This window comes from Vigna unguiculata, chromosome 1 (genome assembly GCF_037176805.1).
Source record: "Vigna unguiculata cultivar grain cowpea cultivar isolate G323 ecotype 2 chromosome 1, ASM3717680v1, whole genome shotgun sequence".
Lineage (NCBI taxonomy): Eukaryota > Viridiplantae > Streptophyta > Magnoliopsida > Fabales > Fabaceae > Vigna > Vigna unguiculata.
The window spans coordinates 41,975,907-41,993,428 of NC_140792.1; the positions used below are offsets into that span (position 1 = coordinate 41,975,907).

Here is a 17,522-nt window from a genome sequence, read left to right on the forward strand (position 1 = left end):
ATGCAAACTTAGTGTCAATTGATCAAACGCATATATGTATGTAATTACATCTTTCTTGATCACCAATAAACTCTTAGCACCAATTAATTAAGCTTATTTCATAATGAAACTGCACCTAGTCATAACATATAACAATTATGTATATTAAATTTGGATAGTGTTAAAGGGCACACAAAAACTAATTTGTAGGAAAATTGACAGAGACAAATTATTTTTTGAGATTATTTGTTTGTTGAGAGTACAATATATATTGATAAGACCCGTTTTGATGGCTTTTGAATTTACTTTGAAGTTAATGTTTTATAACCATAAAAGAAAAAAATAAAACACGCTCGAAGGTTTGAAATCATCGTCATCAGTTTTAAATAGAAACATCATACTGTGACTCATGGCCACAATAAATATAGGGTTTCTGAAATTTTTTCAATAGCATTTACCCAACCTGTTTTATTAGATAATTTAACTTCATTACGCAATGGCTTCGCCACTGAAGCAGCCTCATTTTGTGTTGGTTCCACTTCTGGCTCAAGGGCACATGATCCCCATGGTTGACATAGCAAGGATTTTGGCAGAGAGAGGTGTCATCATCACATTGATAAGTACCCCTCACAATGCTTCAAGAATGGGGCAAACCATTGTTAGAGCAGCAAAATCTGGCCTTCCAATTCAGCTCCTACAAGTTCCATTTCCATGTCAAAAATTAGGACTTCCATTAGGCTGTGAAAACCTCGATGCTTTACCCTCAAAAAACCTCCTCAGAAACTTTTATATTGGCCTTGACATGATGCAAGAGCCTGTGGAACACTACCTTCAAAACCACCCTTCTCCTCCAACTTGCATTATATCAGATAAATGCCTCTCTTGGACTTCTGTGACAGCCAAGAAGTTCAACATTCCAAGGCTCGTCTTTCATGGGATGTCTTGTTTTTCATTACTCAGCTCCTATAACATCAAGCTCTACAATTCTCATCTTTCTTGCTCTTCTGATTCAGAACCTTTTCTCATTCCGGGACTGCCACAGAGGGTTGAGATAACCAAAGCTCAGCTCCCTGGAGCCTTTTTTTCTCTGCCTGATTTGGATGATTTCAGACACAAAATGTTGGAGGCTGAAATGTCTGCATCTGGGGTTGTGGTAAATAGCTTTGAAGAATTGGAACATGGTTGTGTAAAGGAGTACGAGAAGGCCTTGAACAAGAGAGTTTGGTGCATTGGTCCTGTGTCTTTATCAAACAAAGATAGTTTGGACAAGTTTGAGAGAGGAAACAAGCCTTCAATCGAAGAGAAGCAATGCTTGGAATGGCTGAACTCAAAGGAACCAAGATCGGTTGTTTATGCATGCCTTGGAAGCTTGTGTAGGCTTGTTACATCTCAGTTGGTAGAACTTGCGTTGGGTTTAGAAGCATCAAATCGACCATTTATATGGGTGGTGAAAACTGCGGGAGAAAATGTTGCAGAGGTAAATAATTGGTTAGAGAATGAAAATTTTGATGAAAGGGTGAGAGGAAGAGGACTTGTCATAAAGGGTTGGGCTCCACAAACGTTGATATTGTCTCACCCTTCGGTTGGTGCATTCTTGACCCACTGTGGCTGGAATTCAACCATAGAAGGCGTGTCTTCTGGGTTGCCATTGATAACATGGCCTTTATTTGCTGAGCAATTCTTGAATGAAAAATTTGTCGTGCAAGTTTTGAAAATTGGAGTTAGAATTGGTGTAGAGGTTCCGGTGAGGTGGGGTGATGAAGAGAAAGTTGGTGCAATGGTGAAGAAAAGTAGAATCAGTGAGGCTATAGAGATGTGCATGGCGGGTGGTGAAGAGGGGGAAAAAAGGAGGAATAGAGCAATGGAGTTTGGAAAGATGGCAAGAAATGCCATGGTGGAGGAAGGTTCGTCTCACTTCAACGTTTCATGCTTAATTGAAGACATTGTCAACAACATTAGTGTTAATTAAATAATATGGTAATGTGTGGGTCAAGATCTTTGTTCACCAACTTTTTTATTAACAAGGGATATCTTTGTTTTTCCTTCTGTCATTTTCTCTTCACGGCTTATAATAAAATATATTTATTTAAATTTGAAGTCCACGACGAATCGAATATTTTTAATTCTTTTGATTATTATTTTTTTTCTAGTAATCTAAAATTTTATATTTTTTTAATTGAGCTATTATTTATTATTTTTTTTAAAAGACGTGATTCTCATGAGCTTGATACATGTTAAAAAAATGTGAAAATTTATGATTAATATAAATTTATGTAAATTGAGGTGACTTTTATTATTTTTATTGAATACGTTGCTGTCAATACTACTAATGTAAATTTAATTAAATTTGAAGTCTATAATAAATTAAGTTATTATTGTTTAATTTATTTTTGTAAAAAACGTGACTTTCATCATGTTTTCCCTTCTTGTTAATTTACCTGCACATGTTAAAAAAATATGAAATTTTGTGATTAATATAAATTTATATTATATAAATATAAATATAACACTACAAGAAAATGACTTATTAGTAACCAATTTTAGTGACCAAAAGTTATTAGTCACTATAGTGACAATTTAGATACCAATTTACAAAATTAAAATTTATTGGTTAATAAAATAGTCACTAATATAAATAAAAAATTATAATTGGTCACTAAATTTGTCACTAATTAATTAGAGAGCAATTTAATAACTAAGTTATTTTGGTAGTCAAAACTTAGGTAGCTAATTTTTAGTGACCAGTTTTCTTTGGTAGTCAAAACTATGGTAACTAATTTTAAAAATCAATTTAGTGACCAATTGTAATTTTTTATTCATAATAGTAACTATTTTAGTAACCAAAGATTTTTTTACTTTGTAAACTTGTATCTAAATTAGTAATTATAGTAACTAACAATTTTTGGTCACTAAAATTGGTTACTAATGAAGTATTTTCTTGTAGTGTAAGTGATTTTTATTATTTTTATTGAACATGTAAGATAAAAAATCATCATTTCACATTACAACTTATAATAATGACTAAAGAATTATTACTGTCACTAATATTGATATGAAAAAAAATTATTTAACATTCATTAAGCAATTTTTATAAAAATAAAATAATCTTAATTAAAGTTAATTTTATATTTTTAAAAGAAAACAATGAATAGTTATGAAGGATAATATAAAATGATAATAAAAAAAATATGATATCAAAATACCAATGTCTTATTACATAGATGATGAATACCTTGTTATCTAATTAGTTGTCAATGAAAATAATGAGAGTTACTTAATTATTATTTTATATTAACTACAACATTTCTCGTATATTAACATTTAAAGATATAAATAAGAAAAATGTATGATACAACAAATAATCAAGTCATCAGCAGGAAAATAAAATGATAAAAATTAATTAATATGAGACATACGGGGGCTTAAGGTCTTTGTTGTCTAGCCTTCAATTAACAAGGGATATGTTTGTTTTTGTTTGTGTCCTTATCTCTTGATGACTTAAAATAAAATAGATTTAGCTAAATTTTAAATCTCTTGTGAATTTTTTAACTGCTAAATAGACTGTTATCTATTGATAATAAATTAGTAAGATAACAATACAATCCAACAATCCGGTCACACAATTAACCAAAAAATTAATTGAAAAATATAAACTTTTTAATATTAAAAAATTAAAAAATCTAATAAAATTTCAATCGAAAAACTTGAAATTTAATTAAACTGATAAAATAAAATGAACTTTAATATATATTAAGAGAATATTTTACACGGGTTGAATACTTTGTTATTTCCCTTTCCAACTTTGGTTTAATTTGAAGTGACGTAAAATTTACTCATCAATTATGAACGGCTGGATCAACAAAAAAGAAAAGAAACTTGTTTTGTTCCCAAACCCTAATCATGCATCTGAGTTGAGGTTTATAGTTTGGCATTAGATATATATGAAGGATTAACATAGCTACGACGATAATTAAGAAGCCAATCATTTCCGTCAATGTAGGAAATATCCATGTAGGAGTTTGCTTCGTAATCCTTGAGTTGCTTAGCATAAGAGACTCTGGAGGCATAATTTGCTCCAGCTCCATGGCAACTGTACTCCCCAAAGAACACGCTCCTGTGTGAGAGAAAATGAGACAGTGAATCATGGTTGAAAGTGAAGACATAAATTAAGAAGAAGAAGACATTCATATGTATGTACCGGTCTCTCGAGGGATCTCTCCAATCATTCCATCCTTCTGGTGCTACCACATCAGACATGTATGTCGTTGAGAAGATGACAGTGGCAAAGGGTCCCCAAGCTCTTCCAAGCCACACTCTTCCACTCCCAACGATGATACAATTCACAAACGAAAAACCACTTTCTTCATCCATCGATTGTCTCCCTTGAGCAGTGATCGACCCGCTAATCTCTTCCTTCTCTGCTTTTGCTACACAGTTTATGCTACAATCCTGCACCTCTCACTGTCACAATTTAATTCCTATCTTTTCCCAACTATATACAAGAAAATGAGATACATCCTTTACTTTTTAAAGTCACTTAGTATCTTTAATTAATTAACGTGTCAATGTTGTCTTTTCTTTTAAAAGAATCAATAACTCATATTAAGTCATACTAAAACCTAAAAAATAGAATCAAAATATTCGAATTATAATATTATTTTTCTTGAATATATACGCATCCACTTTTCCTTGTATATATCTCATATACAAAATACAAAAGGAAAAAAAAAATGGTTGTAACGTGTAATGTTTTTAAATGTATATCATGTGAAAACAAAATAGTATGGGTGGTAAAACGGGCTGGGTCCAACAAGCCGGTCCATCAGCCCGTGTAAAAAAGAACGGGTTGGGTTGAAGATTTTAACCTACCAGTCCGTTCTGACCCGTTCCGTCTAGTCCGTCAACTTGACGGGTCAAAATACAGGTCAGCTCGTCCTGACCCGTTGATTTGTTTTAAAAAAATAAAATAAAATAAAAATAATTAAAAAGATTAATTTTTATATTATATATTTTTAATGTATAAATATATATAGTAGTATTGTAATTTAAATCATTAACCCATACAAATTAAGTTTGAATTATTAGTTATAATTGAATAATTTAATATTTAAATTTAATAATTATTTTAACTTATCTAATTAAAAATACTAACTAATCAATTAAAAGTTTACAAATATTTTATTTGATTAAATATGACTTTAATAATATATATATATATATATATAAACAAATTTAAAAAATTAAAAAATTTGAGAACAAATTAATTTTTTTTTAAAAAAATAAAATAAAATAAAAAAACTGTACGGATCAATTGACCCGACCCGTTAGACCGTCTTATAAAAGATGGATTGTGATTATTGACCCATTTCTGTTTGATGGGTCAGCCTGATCCAGAACCAAAACGATAAAACAGCAATAGTTATTTCTATAAAGATTAAAAATTAATTTGATAGTATGACACCTTTATTATCACTAAACTATATAAATATATCCCGAAGAAGGCAAACATATGGTAGAATAACATTACCTAACGGATTCTTGTGAATAGGAGAGAATCCAAAACCTTAAGCAATGTCATGTATTTGGAAATGAATTGCGATAGACAAGACATACATACTTTAATTTAAAGCGAAGAAAGTTTTGTTTGTTTACCTCATAAAGTGATCTACCATTTCCAAATATGAAATCAATGGATCCTTGGATTAAGCATTCTTTAAAATAATGTCTTCCACCATCATCATTCAGTGTATCCTGCGCACCATAAAATCCACATCCATAGAAAGCTGCTTGATCACCGGTAACTCTCAATGCCACTGCTTGTGCCCCCACCGCTCCTGGTAACGGTGGAGGAGCCGTGTTCTTTTCAGAGAATCAAATTGTAAAAATCTCAGATCACATGGCCATAATATCCCAGAAATATTCTTAATGAAGAGATTATATATAAGTAACATCAATTCAATCCACATAAGAAATTAGAAATTAGTGGGTGGTCCGTTGACGGTCCGATATCGGGTGAAACAAAATATCTAAGCAAGTTCGTTAGGATAGGCTCTAACTTGGCTCTGATACCATGTTAGAAGTGAATTTTAAGCTTAACTCAACCCCACAAAACTAACTTGTAAGGTAAGGTTTGCACCTCACTTATAAATTATGAATTGACCTTATCTTAAGTTGATGTGAAACTTTCAATAGAAATTAACATCATTTTTAATCTAAAATCTTGAAACATTAAATTTATGAGTTTTTTTCTTATATAATGTTTAATTTTATTATTTTTATATAGGACTTAAATTGACATTTAAATTATCGTTGATAAAAAGTAACATGATGCATGCGTACTTACTTTAAAGCTGATGTTGTAAGCAGTGAACTTAGGAGAAAAAATGGCAAAGGAGTAGCTGTAGGAAGTACCGCCGGTGGAATTGGCGGTGTCGTTCCATTCTATGATTGTATTCAGATACCCTTGACCTTGAATTATTAAGTTTGTTTTGTTGGCTTGCACTGTTACCTTCTCCCTGTGATTTGTAACAACTTATCAAATATTTGAAGTGAGATACAGCTACTAATTGAAGTTTATTTTGTGCAAAAATTAGATCCTTAAGTAATTAATTATAAGTTATCTTATATATTTATTCGAATTTTGAAATGATTATTAAAAATATCAATAATATTACTATATATAATAAAGTAGAAATAAACTATATAATGTAAAACAATTTTATATATGCTAAATTTTCAACTTCACTCTTCTAGATAGATTATTGCATATATAAATAGGTTTTGGTTTTCAAGGATTTTTGTTATATTGCTAAATATTTTTCTAAAATAGGGATTGAAGTGTGAAAACAAAAACGCTATAATTATATATAGCCAGACACGTCTAGTCATGTCCTATAACTTTGAATGAAAACACTAACGATCATCCGTTATTCTTTCATTTTTATGTTCACTGCATTATCTATAAGTAATCTTAATTACACCACTTTTTACGATAGTTTTGTTCCTAGGCAAGATTTTTATAAATAATTACTTTAATATTTTTTTATTTTGACGACTTAAAAACAATGAATTACTATAATTAAATTTTTTATTCCTTGAGAACCTTTATATACTAACTCAACGGATATTAATGGCTGATTCTTGTAAGAGTGGAACCTTATAAACAAGAATATGCATAACAGTTGGTGGAGTTAGTGTTAGTGATGTGAGATAGAGTTTGCTCCACCTAATATGCATAACAGTTCATGGCATGGAATAAGCACCTTTACGACCAAGTCATCTAAAATTTGATCCTTCACAGCCTCCATTCTTACCAAAATTAATTTTTGAACATAAGACAACCTTTGAATCATTTACCCTTCAGTCTAAGAAGACTAAGAGAGTTTCTGAGATGTAATACAGAATCATTGATTTGTTTTTTTGGATTCATGATTGACTTGAACTAGGTGTCTGGTTTAACAGATGAAAGAAAAAGTAAAGTGAAGGTGATGAGGCAGAAAGGATGAAGAAAAAAGTGAGAGAGAGAATAAGGACCTGTATGTACCAGAATCGATTATGATAAGGGTGGTATCAGAGCAAGATTCAGGAACAGCATCAACAGCTTTTTGAACGCTGCTGAAGTTAGCACAACCCTTCAAATCAACCGTGAAAACAAGACTCACGTTATAGTCTTGAATAAGCCTGGAATCCCACTTGGCCCCTTCACATTTTTCCTTATGATGATGGTGGTGGTGATGATGATGATGATGTCTCCTCCTAGTTATACTTGTTATCAGAGATACCAAGTCTTGAACGCCACTAAGCTTTATAATCTTGCTAAATATACCAAGTGGGAAACTGAAAGTATGTTGAGGACTAATGGATATGTTATCTCTGGGGGAAGGTGAAGTGGAATGAAGAACAAAAGAGATAGAAAAGAGAAAAATGACAGAGGCAGAAAGCCAGAAGAGGTTTCTGTTGAATACCATCATTTAGCTTTGTGAAATGGTTAGTTTATGTTTGTTATTGAGCTAAAAAAGGGTTTGGGGTTGAGGGGAGAGTGAGGAATGCTTGTATTATGTGCATGTGAAAAGGGTTTGCTAGTGATGCTTGATTGGAGTGGGAGGTAAGAAATGTTCGTGTGGAGTTGTGTCATGTCTAGTTAGGCTTGCAGAGATTATACTAGAGTCTGTTTCTTAAAGCATTATGGATCCAAAAAATGTTATTTGGCATCGATTATCATTTGAAAATTTTTATTTTGTATTTCTGAAGAAAAAGAGGGAGAAAAAAGTAGTAAAGAATAGTTATAGGTGTAAAAAAAATTCTGTTATCTTTATTGAGAAAATTGATGGTAAAATAAAGATGTTCAGTAATAGAGATTGGAAGATGGACACGCCAAGTAATTGCACAAAGATCGAAAATGGATAAAAAATGAAGTCAAGGATAAAATAAATGCAGGTTCATTCAGTACTGGGTTGGTGTGAGTGAGACTGTGCATGAACAAGATTATTTTGTTTGATTCCAGAGCAGTGAAGTTGGCTTCTTATCTTAGAATGCACTTTTTTTCTATTGCAGATACTTCGAATTGAATCTGCTGCAATCACCCCTCTTGGACTTGTGTCTTGTATTACTTGTTATTAATTAATACTTGGCTCGTAGGAATTCCAGGTCTTTGTAATTATTTTTCATGTTAATCTTAATTTGTATAAAATCTTAAGATAAAAGTTACTAGTTATATTTGAATTTATGAAGCCATTGAGAATAACGGAAATGAGACAATTAAAAAGTTAAATAAAATATAAAGATTGGATGAGTGAGTGATAAAGTAGCAGAATAACTAAAGAAGATAAATTCATAAACATTTTTTCAGTTTATTTCCATTTAACAATTTAAGCTCGTTAGATTAAAAGAATTAGTGAAAAAAAAAACTATAAAAATAATAATGAATAATTTAATTTTGGGATTTATATTGATGATATGAAATTACCCAAATTCATTTATGCATAGTAAAATATAATCATTTAAAATAATCCTATGATATGAAATAATAGGTACTGAAAAGTATCAAATGGTTAGACTTTAGTCTTCTTAAACCATTATAGCCTGATAGCTATTGGTAACAGTAAATTGGTAAGAATGTGTTGAAAAAAAAAAAAAAACTACTCATCCGTTTAAAGCACACCCCTAAGCTCAGCTTCGATGTCTTTGACTATCTATTGTTAATCTGTTTAATAGGATCAACTCCTTCAACCCTTCCAGCTGCCACGGCATTGGCAATGTGCTCAACAAACTTTTCTGTCTGGAACATGTTTTGGCAAAATTGACAGTACCAGTCACCACTCGAAATACTAGACAGAGCTGCACATTCTGTATGTTTTCAAAGATAGGACCATAACAGTTGCTTTCAAGATGACTATCTCGTAATTTACCCAACAAAGCAAAATATTCTTCATGCTGCTTCCGTTCAGTAAATAATGAAACAAAATTCAAGGCATCTAAAACAAAAAAGTTTCAGCTATTTCTGTATGAAATATAAGTTAATACAATTTTGAAAGATATTATAATAAGCTACTTCAGTTACATCATGCTGTCCATTTTCATCAACAACTAACTTCCTATAGCATCTAATAGTCTCACATCGCTTAGAAGTCGAGGTCTAAGACGATTTAAATACCTTCCATTATTCAAAACACCTTTTAAGGACAAAACCGTGACAGACTCAGATACATAATGATTAATTCTAACGATGTCTTGGGATCGGAACATTGACGCCTAGATAAATACGTATTAGTGAAGGGATGTAGGGAACTAACTTCTTAGTTATCTTCTATTGACTTGTTATATTTTGAATTTGATATTTTTCCAGGGACTAGTAATCGAAGTTGATTAGAATTCAGCTGGAAAAGATTATTTGGCTGTAAACAGTTCACTGACAACCATATTATCCTAACTACATCAAGATTGACAAAAGATAGGTAGATACGAACTTCTTTTTCATCTTCAACAAATTTTTCTTGCGGGGTGGAACAGCCAGAGGCATTCTTGGAAGTATTTGAACGGCTCATCCTTTGTGACAACCTTAATAACAGTTAGCATCATGTAAGTTCAGAGAGAGAGAACACATAACAATTAACAAAAAGACGTGATTAATTAACGGATCCATGATGTTTGAGAGCATGTAATTACATATGAGAGAGGAACGAATATATAAAAGAAGAACCGGAGAGGGAGCTTTTAGCATTAAAAGGACAATGAGACATGAAAATCATACAATTAAAGAATAATTTGTATGATTAAATTTATTAATTAAATTTAATTATGTAAATGATCCTTTTTTTTTATTATATTTGGTTATCTTTTGATATCTTTGTTATTTTTTGATATTTGTTATATTTTTTATATTTGTTATATCCTTGATATTTTTGAATATCTTTTGTTATCTTTTGATATCTTTGATATTTTTTTATATCTTTGATATTTTTTATATATTTTTTTATTTTTTTATTTCTTTTGATATTTTTATTTTTTATTTTTTATCTTTTAATGCCTATAAATACCAAGGTCTACTCCAATTGCAATCACTCTTTCACTCATTAATAAAATTAATTTATTAAAGAGATATTCTCTTGGTTCTTGACTTAGACATCAAGGTTCTTATAAAAGACAGTGATCTTTGTGACAAATTTTCTTTAACTTATCAAAGACCAATGACGAATCTCTTTGACTTATCAAAGACTGGGATCTTTATGGTGTCAATATTAGTAGATTCTTATCAAAGACAGGGATTTTTGTGGTGAACTTTTTTCAGACTTATCAATCTCAATCGTGGCATCTTGACTTATCAATCCTTAATTGGACTGTGACGTCTAGACTTATCTATCTTTGCTTGTGGCGTCTGTCCTTTTGATTGGGTTCTTATCAAAGAGGACCTCTTTGTGACGAATCTTCCTTTGCTTATCATTCTGCTAGATTGTGGTGTGCATTCCATCTCTGTCTTATTATTCCGCATTCTTTACTCTTATTTTAATCGTTCTTTACATAAGATATTCAAATTTAGAAAAGATCATTATCTTCCGAAATCTGGTAAAAGCAAAATTAGAGAGGGTAAAGGGGAAGAGATAGAAGACAAGTCGTTGAACCTTCCAGATGGCTTCAAGTTTCAACATTTTAAATAGCCTTGACTTCCATTAAACTGTGACATTATGTCATTTCCATATGATTATATTCCTAGCCCTAGCATAGTAAATAAATGGCAAAATTAAGTTATTACAATTGTCTTCAAACTTTAAATGGGAACCTTCTCTGGTACAAAAGCAATTAATTTATGTTCACAATTGTGTGCTCAGTTGCCTACACTGACATGATAAAAACTCACATACTGGATGCAGGAATCATATATGCACTGATTACTGGTAAAGATAATTCAGTTTTAAAAGGTAAGTTAAAAAGAAACAGCAGACCAAATTCATAAATAAGAAGGGTAAAAAAATTAAAATGTTTCATTTTTTTTGTATTAGCCTGGTTACTATAATTTACTTTTCTGTGTCTAAAATTCCATGCAAATCATCAAACACAAGTACAACAAACAACTGAAATAGAAAAAACGAGTACCTAACTCTTTTGCCAACCAAGCTATTTGAACTTTCTTCAGAGCTCTTTGATTCCACACAAGATCAGCAAATGGACCCCACTCTTTCCACAAAGGAAGAAAGGAAAAGGAACATCAAACATCCTATGAGGAAAAACACAAACAGTAAGAACTCAATGAAAGTAAAACATTAGTTCATTGTCTATTTTAATCGTGTAGGATATTCTTTTGATAGGCATGACAAACAGAACAGCAGAAAACAAATGACTTTGAATAGCAGAAGCGAAACTCACCTTTGTAGCTTTTGCAGGTAAAGTATCTTTCTTCAAGTGGAGAACAAACAAAATTTTCAACTATCTCTCCAAATTATGTAGGGTAGCTCCCCTACATGCTCTCAACAGATCAAGTAAAATATTCCCATTTTCAAGACAAAATATACTGCACAGCTCTCCTACAATGTTCACATGCATGGATCTTGAATTGGTGAGGTGGAATAAATAAGCTACTTAAGCATGAGAATAAATGATGGAACAGAGTTTCAGAAGTCAGACCATAGAAACAAACTGCTATGAAAAGACAGAATCCTAACTTGTCCTGCGTCCATTACATAGACAGCTAGAACACAATATTCCGCCATCTCTGATTACTCCTCTTAATCCGAACTCCTATGATAAGAAAAACAAAACAATAAACAAATATTATATCAAACAATTGACTCTAAACATAGTGGGGACCAAGCAGACCTTTGGAAACTGAGCACCTAGCTCCAGCTAGAAGGATAATCATGAAATATCCTTCAGATCCCGAATTCTTACATGAAGGAGATAGTGACCAGAGCATAGCTTTCTAACTATATCTGTTACTATACGACTAAATTGATAAATGTCTCACTCTACCTGCCTGCAGGTAACAAGTCCTCCAAAGTGTTATCTGTAAAGAGGGTATTAAATCTTAATTTCTCCTCATAACTCAATTACACACAATAAGTTCTATTCTACATTATTCAATTAGTCTTTTTTTGATATGTAAAAGTACATTATAACATGGTAGTGTCCATGTTAAACTCATGCTAATATTCCCCGCTAACAATTGGATTTATTTTCTATGTATAATACATGCTAGCATTTCACACTAAAATTGATAGTTCAATTACAATCTTATAATTAGATACTTCTTAATTATATCTTTTCCAATATGTAATCTTCTTCATTCACCCAGGGCATGTGAAAAACAACCTTAGTAATAATGCTGCTCATGTAGCCACGGTCACTCCATCAAGAATACCTGTTTCCAAAAGCTCTTTTGCAGTCGTAGGCTTCCTGTTGACCATAACTTTCTTCAACATTTTCAGCTCCAGTTTGTTCCTCAGAGTTCCCAATGCACTGTTGATTCCAGTTCCTCCACTGACACCTTCAGACACACTCACCGCAGTCTGATCACAACATTTATCCTTCACATTCCTCACCGCCACCTTGGAGGACTCCTTACTCAGCTCCTCGCACTCTCCTTTATCCTTTTCAACTGCAATCTCAGCATCCACATTCAATCCCACTTGTTGGAAAAATTACCCAAAATCGACAGATTCTTGGCTCGATGTAACAGTTTGACCACTGAAACATTCTGAGTTTGATCCATGTAAAGGGTACCAGATTCCTGCAAACTGCGTCCATGCACAGATAAATCTATTAGAGATTGAGATGAGTCATAGGTCAGTGAAAGGGGACATAAATTAAGCAAATGAGCATAATTAAGCATGAAAATCAACATGATTTTAATTGGATTTGAAGATAAAGGAAAGGAGGAAGAAAGAAGGAGAAAGTGAACCACTGGTTTCACTCACTCACTAAGGCACACAGAGGAAGACAGAAAATTAGAGATTCGCTGATAGAATAGAAGACGAGGTTTGAAGAAAGGGTAAATGGCAGATCGTAAATAAATTTATCAAATAAACCTAAACATTTAATTGATGGAAATGCCTCTAATATAAAGATAAGTGGAAATACGTTTGTTTATTTGTTTATAATAATAAGGGTTAAAATACTTTTTCTTTCTTTTTATTTATCAACTAATATCAGTTTGGTTCTCAAATTTTTTGTTGTCTTAATTTGATTCTCATTTTTTAGAAAAATAATTCAATTTAGTCCTTACGGTTAATTTGATCAGATGGTGTTAAAGTCAACCCGTGTCAATCTTTGATTTTTTTTATTATTTTTTACATGTGTCTCTTCACCATTGTGTCACGTGTCAAAATGCTTCAATTTGGTCTCTATATTTGTTTTTAGTTTCAATTTAATCCAATTTTTGTAAAAATGAAGCAATATTGTCTCTCTTAAATTAACACTCAATTTACTTATTTATAAATTTTATGGTCATATTCCTACTAAAATTAACGTTTTTATTAAATATTTCTATAAATATTTAAAATTAATTTTAAATTCTATACAAAACATTAGACTTTGGTTTTGTTTTGAATTTGAAATTTAATTCCTAAAGTTATGTGTGACAAGTTATTTAATTTTTAATCTTGACTAAGTTTGTATAATATGATACACTTGATACCTTTATATATGATGACAAAATTGTTAATTTTTAAAATTAAGTTTGAGATTTAACTTTGTTTAATAATAAAACTAAAAAAAACTTATTTAAAAATATTTCTACAAATATTTAATGAAAATGTTAATTTTATTAAGAATATCATCATAAGTTATATACAAAACTTAAATTGAGTGTCAATTTAAAGAGGGACAATATTGGTTCATTCTTACAAAAATTGAGACTAAATTGAAACTAAAAACAAGTATAGGGACCACATTGAGTCATTTTGACATGTGGCACAACTATGAAGTGACACATGTAAAAAATTAAGAAAATTCAAAAAAATAAAAAATTGACATGTGACGTTCATTTTAGCACGGTCGTTAAACTTAACGGCAGTGACCAAATTGAATAATTTTTAAGAAAATAAAGACCAAATTGAGACAACGAAACAACTTGAGAACTAAACTGATATTTTTTAACCAAGATTTTGTACGAAAAACTCGTCATATATGCTTAAATAAAGAAAAACAAATTGTTTTTCTCTTTGAGTTTCGATCCTTTTTTATTTGATATATTTAATGATCCTATTGAGTAATTTATATTATTGTTATAAATATACTTTTTAACTATCGAAGATGATTTTACAAGATTTGTTTGGAGTTTTTTCATTACTTTACAAGTTGAGTCTCAAACTTTTTAACTTTTTTTTTTCCTTTTAGACAGATCATCTAAAATCAAGATGAAATTGATCTTATGTGATATTGGATAAAATTTCTCATGCAATTGTTCCTACTAATATTATATATCAATATTATGTAGAAAGATATAAATTTAATTCACAAAATATTATTTTCAATTCAAAATCTGATAAATTTATAAGTATTTTTTTATATATTAATTCACATGAATACTCATTTATCATAATAGAACATGATTCTTTAATTCTTTATTAGAAAAACTTTTACTATACAAATCATATTGCACTAATTTGAATCGATTACTATAATAAATTTTTGACTTTGATAGTTTCTTTTGAAAGAAGATGATAAAAAAGACACAACATATACTAATGACAATATTTTTAAGTGTGATTGTTTTTTTTTTTCTTCCTAAATCCACTTTCTATAGTTTACATTTATAAATTATTTGTAATATTATGGTCCACCTATTATTTTACTCTTAAATTAAAAGTATCGTAATGATTCTTTTAACATAGGAAATGATTATTTTTAATATTATGGTCCACCTAGTATTTTACTCATTTTTCTATATAAATGCTTACATATTCCATAGGCATCACCTTAAAGGTACAAATTTTCATTATATAAGGTCATTTAAAAAATTTGAAGTCTAGTACTTCCATGGAGGGAATTGAAAGTGTAAAGAAAAGTTTTATGAGTAAGTTAATGTCATGAGTTAAAATATTTAAAGGCACATAGATATCGATTCAGCCAGATATTAGGTACAAATTCAGTATCAACCGCATATATCTTGTATTTTTATTAACATATATACTTGCAGAAGTCAAAAGCTTCATTGCTAGATGGAGCAGAAAATTGCAAACTCACTAACTCAAACAAACTAAAAATAGCATATAATTGGAGGTGTCAGCTAAATGAGAACAAATATTTTTTCTATTCATATCTCTAATTGATTTTGAATCTTCAACGTATATTTCTTGTACAGAGACATTTACATCTTCTGCCTAACATTAAATATTTATAAATTATCATATGTGAAATGAAAATTACTCTATTTATATATTACAATTTTATTTTATTTTTAATAGATCTAAATTTTTGAATACAAATCTTAAAAATTAAAATATAAAACAAACCAAATATTGGACATACTAGAACTAAATTACCATCAATTTGAAGCGCATAAAATTTAGTTAAATTTGATTAAATTAGGAATTGAAACGGGAGAAGAGTGAAATGAAAATAAAGAATAGTAATATTTTAATAAATAAATTTTGATAATTTTTTCGTATAATTTGAAGTGAAATCTTTTAAATAATTTTGAAATATAAAAAATTAAAAAGTAAAAAATTATTTAAAAAATGTCATATCAAATAAAATTGTATTAGAAATTTATCAAAATTTAAATTATTAAAATATTATTTTTCAATAAATAAATAAAGGTATCTAGAGAGAAAATAACATATGGGGGAACTTCCAATATGCAAACAAAATGTGCAGGTTAGTTTTTGCTGAAGATGAAACTATAACTGGAGTACTGATATAATATATTAATCAGTAATACGCTTGAAATTTTGAAACTGCTATTTTTACTTTATTTCCTGGGAAGTTGCAAAAAACGCTTACAACAGTAGACAGTGAAAAACTGTTGTTTTAGCTTCAAAAGAATGACATGTACCTATTGCAGTAGTTTGTGCCATTATCTCCAGCAATTCTCAACTGATATATATAGGATGAGTAAGAAGCAATTTGGTATTGTTTCATAAGACGAAAAACAGAGAAACTTACCCACACCAACGCAGCATGAAAACAGTTCTCTAAACACCAACATTTATTGGTTGCCCACTGTACTACACAGTAGGCGCATGGTATCATATATATTGATACATATATAATGCAGTTCGAATTGAAGCATAAAGTACAACAAAACAAAGAGTACAATAGTAGTACAGTACATGCCAAAGGATGCAAGTTGCCCTTTTCAAGAGAAAATCGCCCTTAAGAAGGACGGTTCATTCCCAGCAATCTTTCAACTTATTACACATTCTTGCTCCATCCACCATGATCGAATCAAAAGAAAACCTTGACAAAAATGGAGGATAACTATGCCTCTGCACCACCACCTCCATGCTAGAGAGAAGCAGTTTGGAGAGGATTTGAGAAGGAGGGTTGGATTTGGCGTTATAGATTGTGTGCGAGATGACTTATAGCTGTGTGAAGAGTGACTTTTTCTGAAAAGTAACACATAAACAAAACAGAAAAAGGGTTAAACCAAGATTCTTGTTTCAGCATCTTCCAAAGCATATACCATTGCCACCTCCATTGCTCTCCACATCTGATATACACTTTTGCATAAATCTCACATCATACGTATTTTCTTTTTGGCAACACACCATCCACCGTTTCTAGAATGATTAGTTGGTATAGTAGTATCCCACTATGCCCTAAGCTTTCTCCTAACTATAGCTACTTCAGCAGTTCAGCAATCAGTTTCTTGTTACCTAAACTACCTTATTACCTACTAGCTCATGTTCATTACCCACTTATAATGCCTTACTTTCACTTACAGAAACACTCATCGACGCCACTTTTGTTAGAAATTTAAGTGTCAGTCTAAGTTCCATATCGATTAAAAATATAATGTAGAACACTATATAAGGATAAAAATCCATAAATTTATAAGATTTTGGATTGAAAGTTGTCTTAATGTCTCATGTGGTTGGATTTAAGTTTTA

At 30.7% G+C, this 17,522-nt stretch overlaps 2 protein-coding genes and 1 long non-coding RNA gene across 12 annotated transcripts; 1 reads left to right on the forward strand and 2 right to left on the reverse strand.

Annotated features, from left to right (window-relative positions):
• Positions 1–265: 265 nt before the first annotated feature.
• On the forward strand, positions 266–2,030 carry LOC114195519 (UDP-glycosyltransferase 73D1-like). The gene has a single exon (XM_028086021.2). The coding sequence runs from the start codon at positions 476–478 to the stop codon at positions 1,946–1,948; it is 1,473 nt and encodes a 490-aa protein (XP_027941822.1). The 5' UTR covers positions 266–475; the 3' UTR covers positions 1,949–2,030.
• A 1,806-nt stretch (positions 2,031–3,836) lies between these two features.
• Positions 3,837–7,983, reverse strand: LOC114181275 (putative pectinesterase 14). The gene is made up of 5 exons (XM_085673382.1): positions 7,513–7,983; positions 6,323–6,494; positions 5,632–5,838; positions 4,178–4,428; positions 3,837–4,093 (listed from the first exon to the last, which is right to left on the reverse strand). Exons 1-5 carry the CDS (start codon positions 7,947–7,949, stop codon positions 3,898–3,900), a joined length of 1,263 nt encoding a protein of 420 aa, XP_085529508.1. The 5' UTR covers positions 7,950–7,983; the 3' UTR covers positions 3,837–3,897.
• A 988-nt stretch (positions 7,984–8,971) lies between these two features.
• On the reverse strand, positions 8,972–13,514 carry LOC114171555 (uncharacterized). Of its 10 annotated transcripts, none has more exons than XR_014995093.1 (6): positions 13,386–13,514; positions 12,289–13,205; positions 11,839–12,210; positions 11,569–11,689; positions 9,945–10,035; positions 8,972–9,324 (listed from the first exon to the last, which is right to left on the reverse strand). It is a non-coding gene; the product is annotated as an uncharacterized LOC114171555 (long non-coding RNA). The 10 variants fall into 10 exon arrangements; XR_014995092.1 differs by lacking the exon at positions 8,972–9,324 and adding an exon at positions 9,325–9,452; XR_014995090.1 differs by lacking the exon at positions 8,972–9,324 and having other exon boundaries at positions 9,454–10,035; positions 12,289–12,475; positions 12,830–13,205.
• Between the last annotated feature and the right edge of the window lie 4,008 nt (positions 13,515–17,522).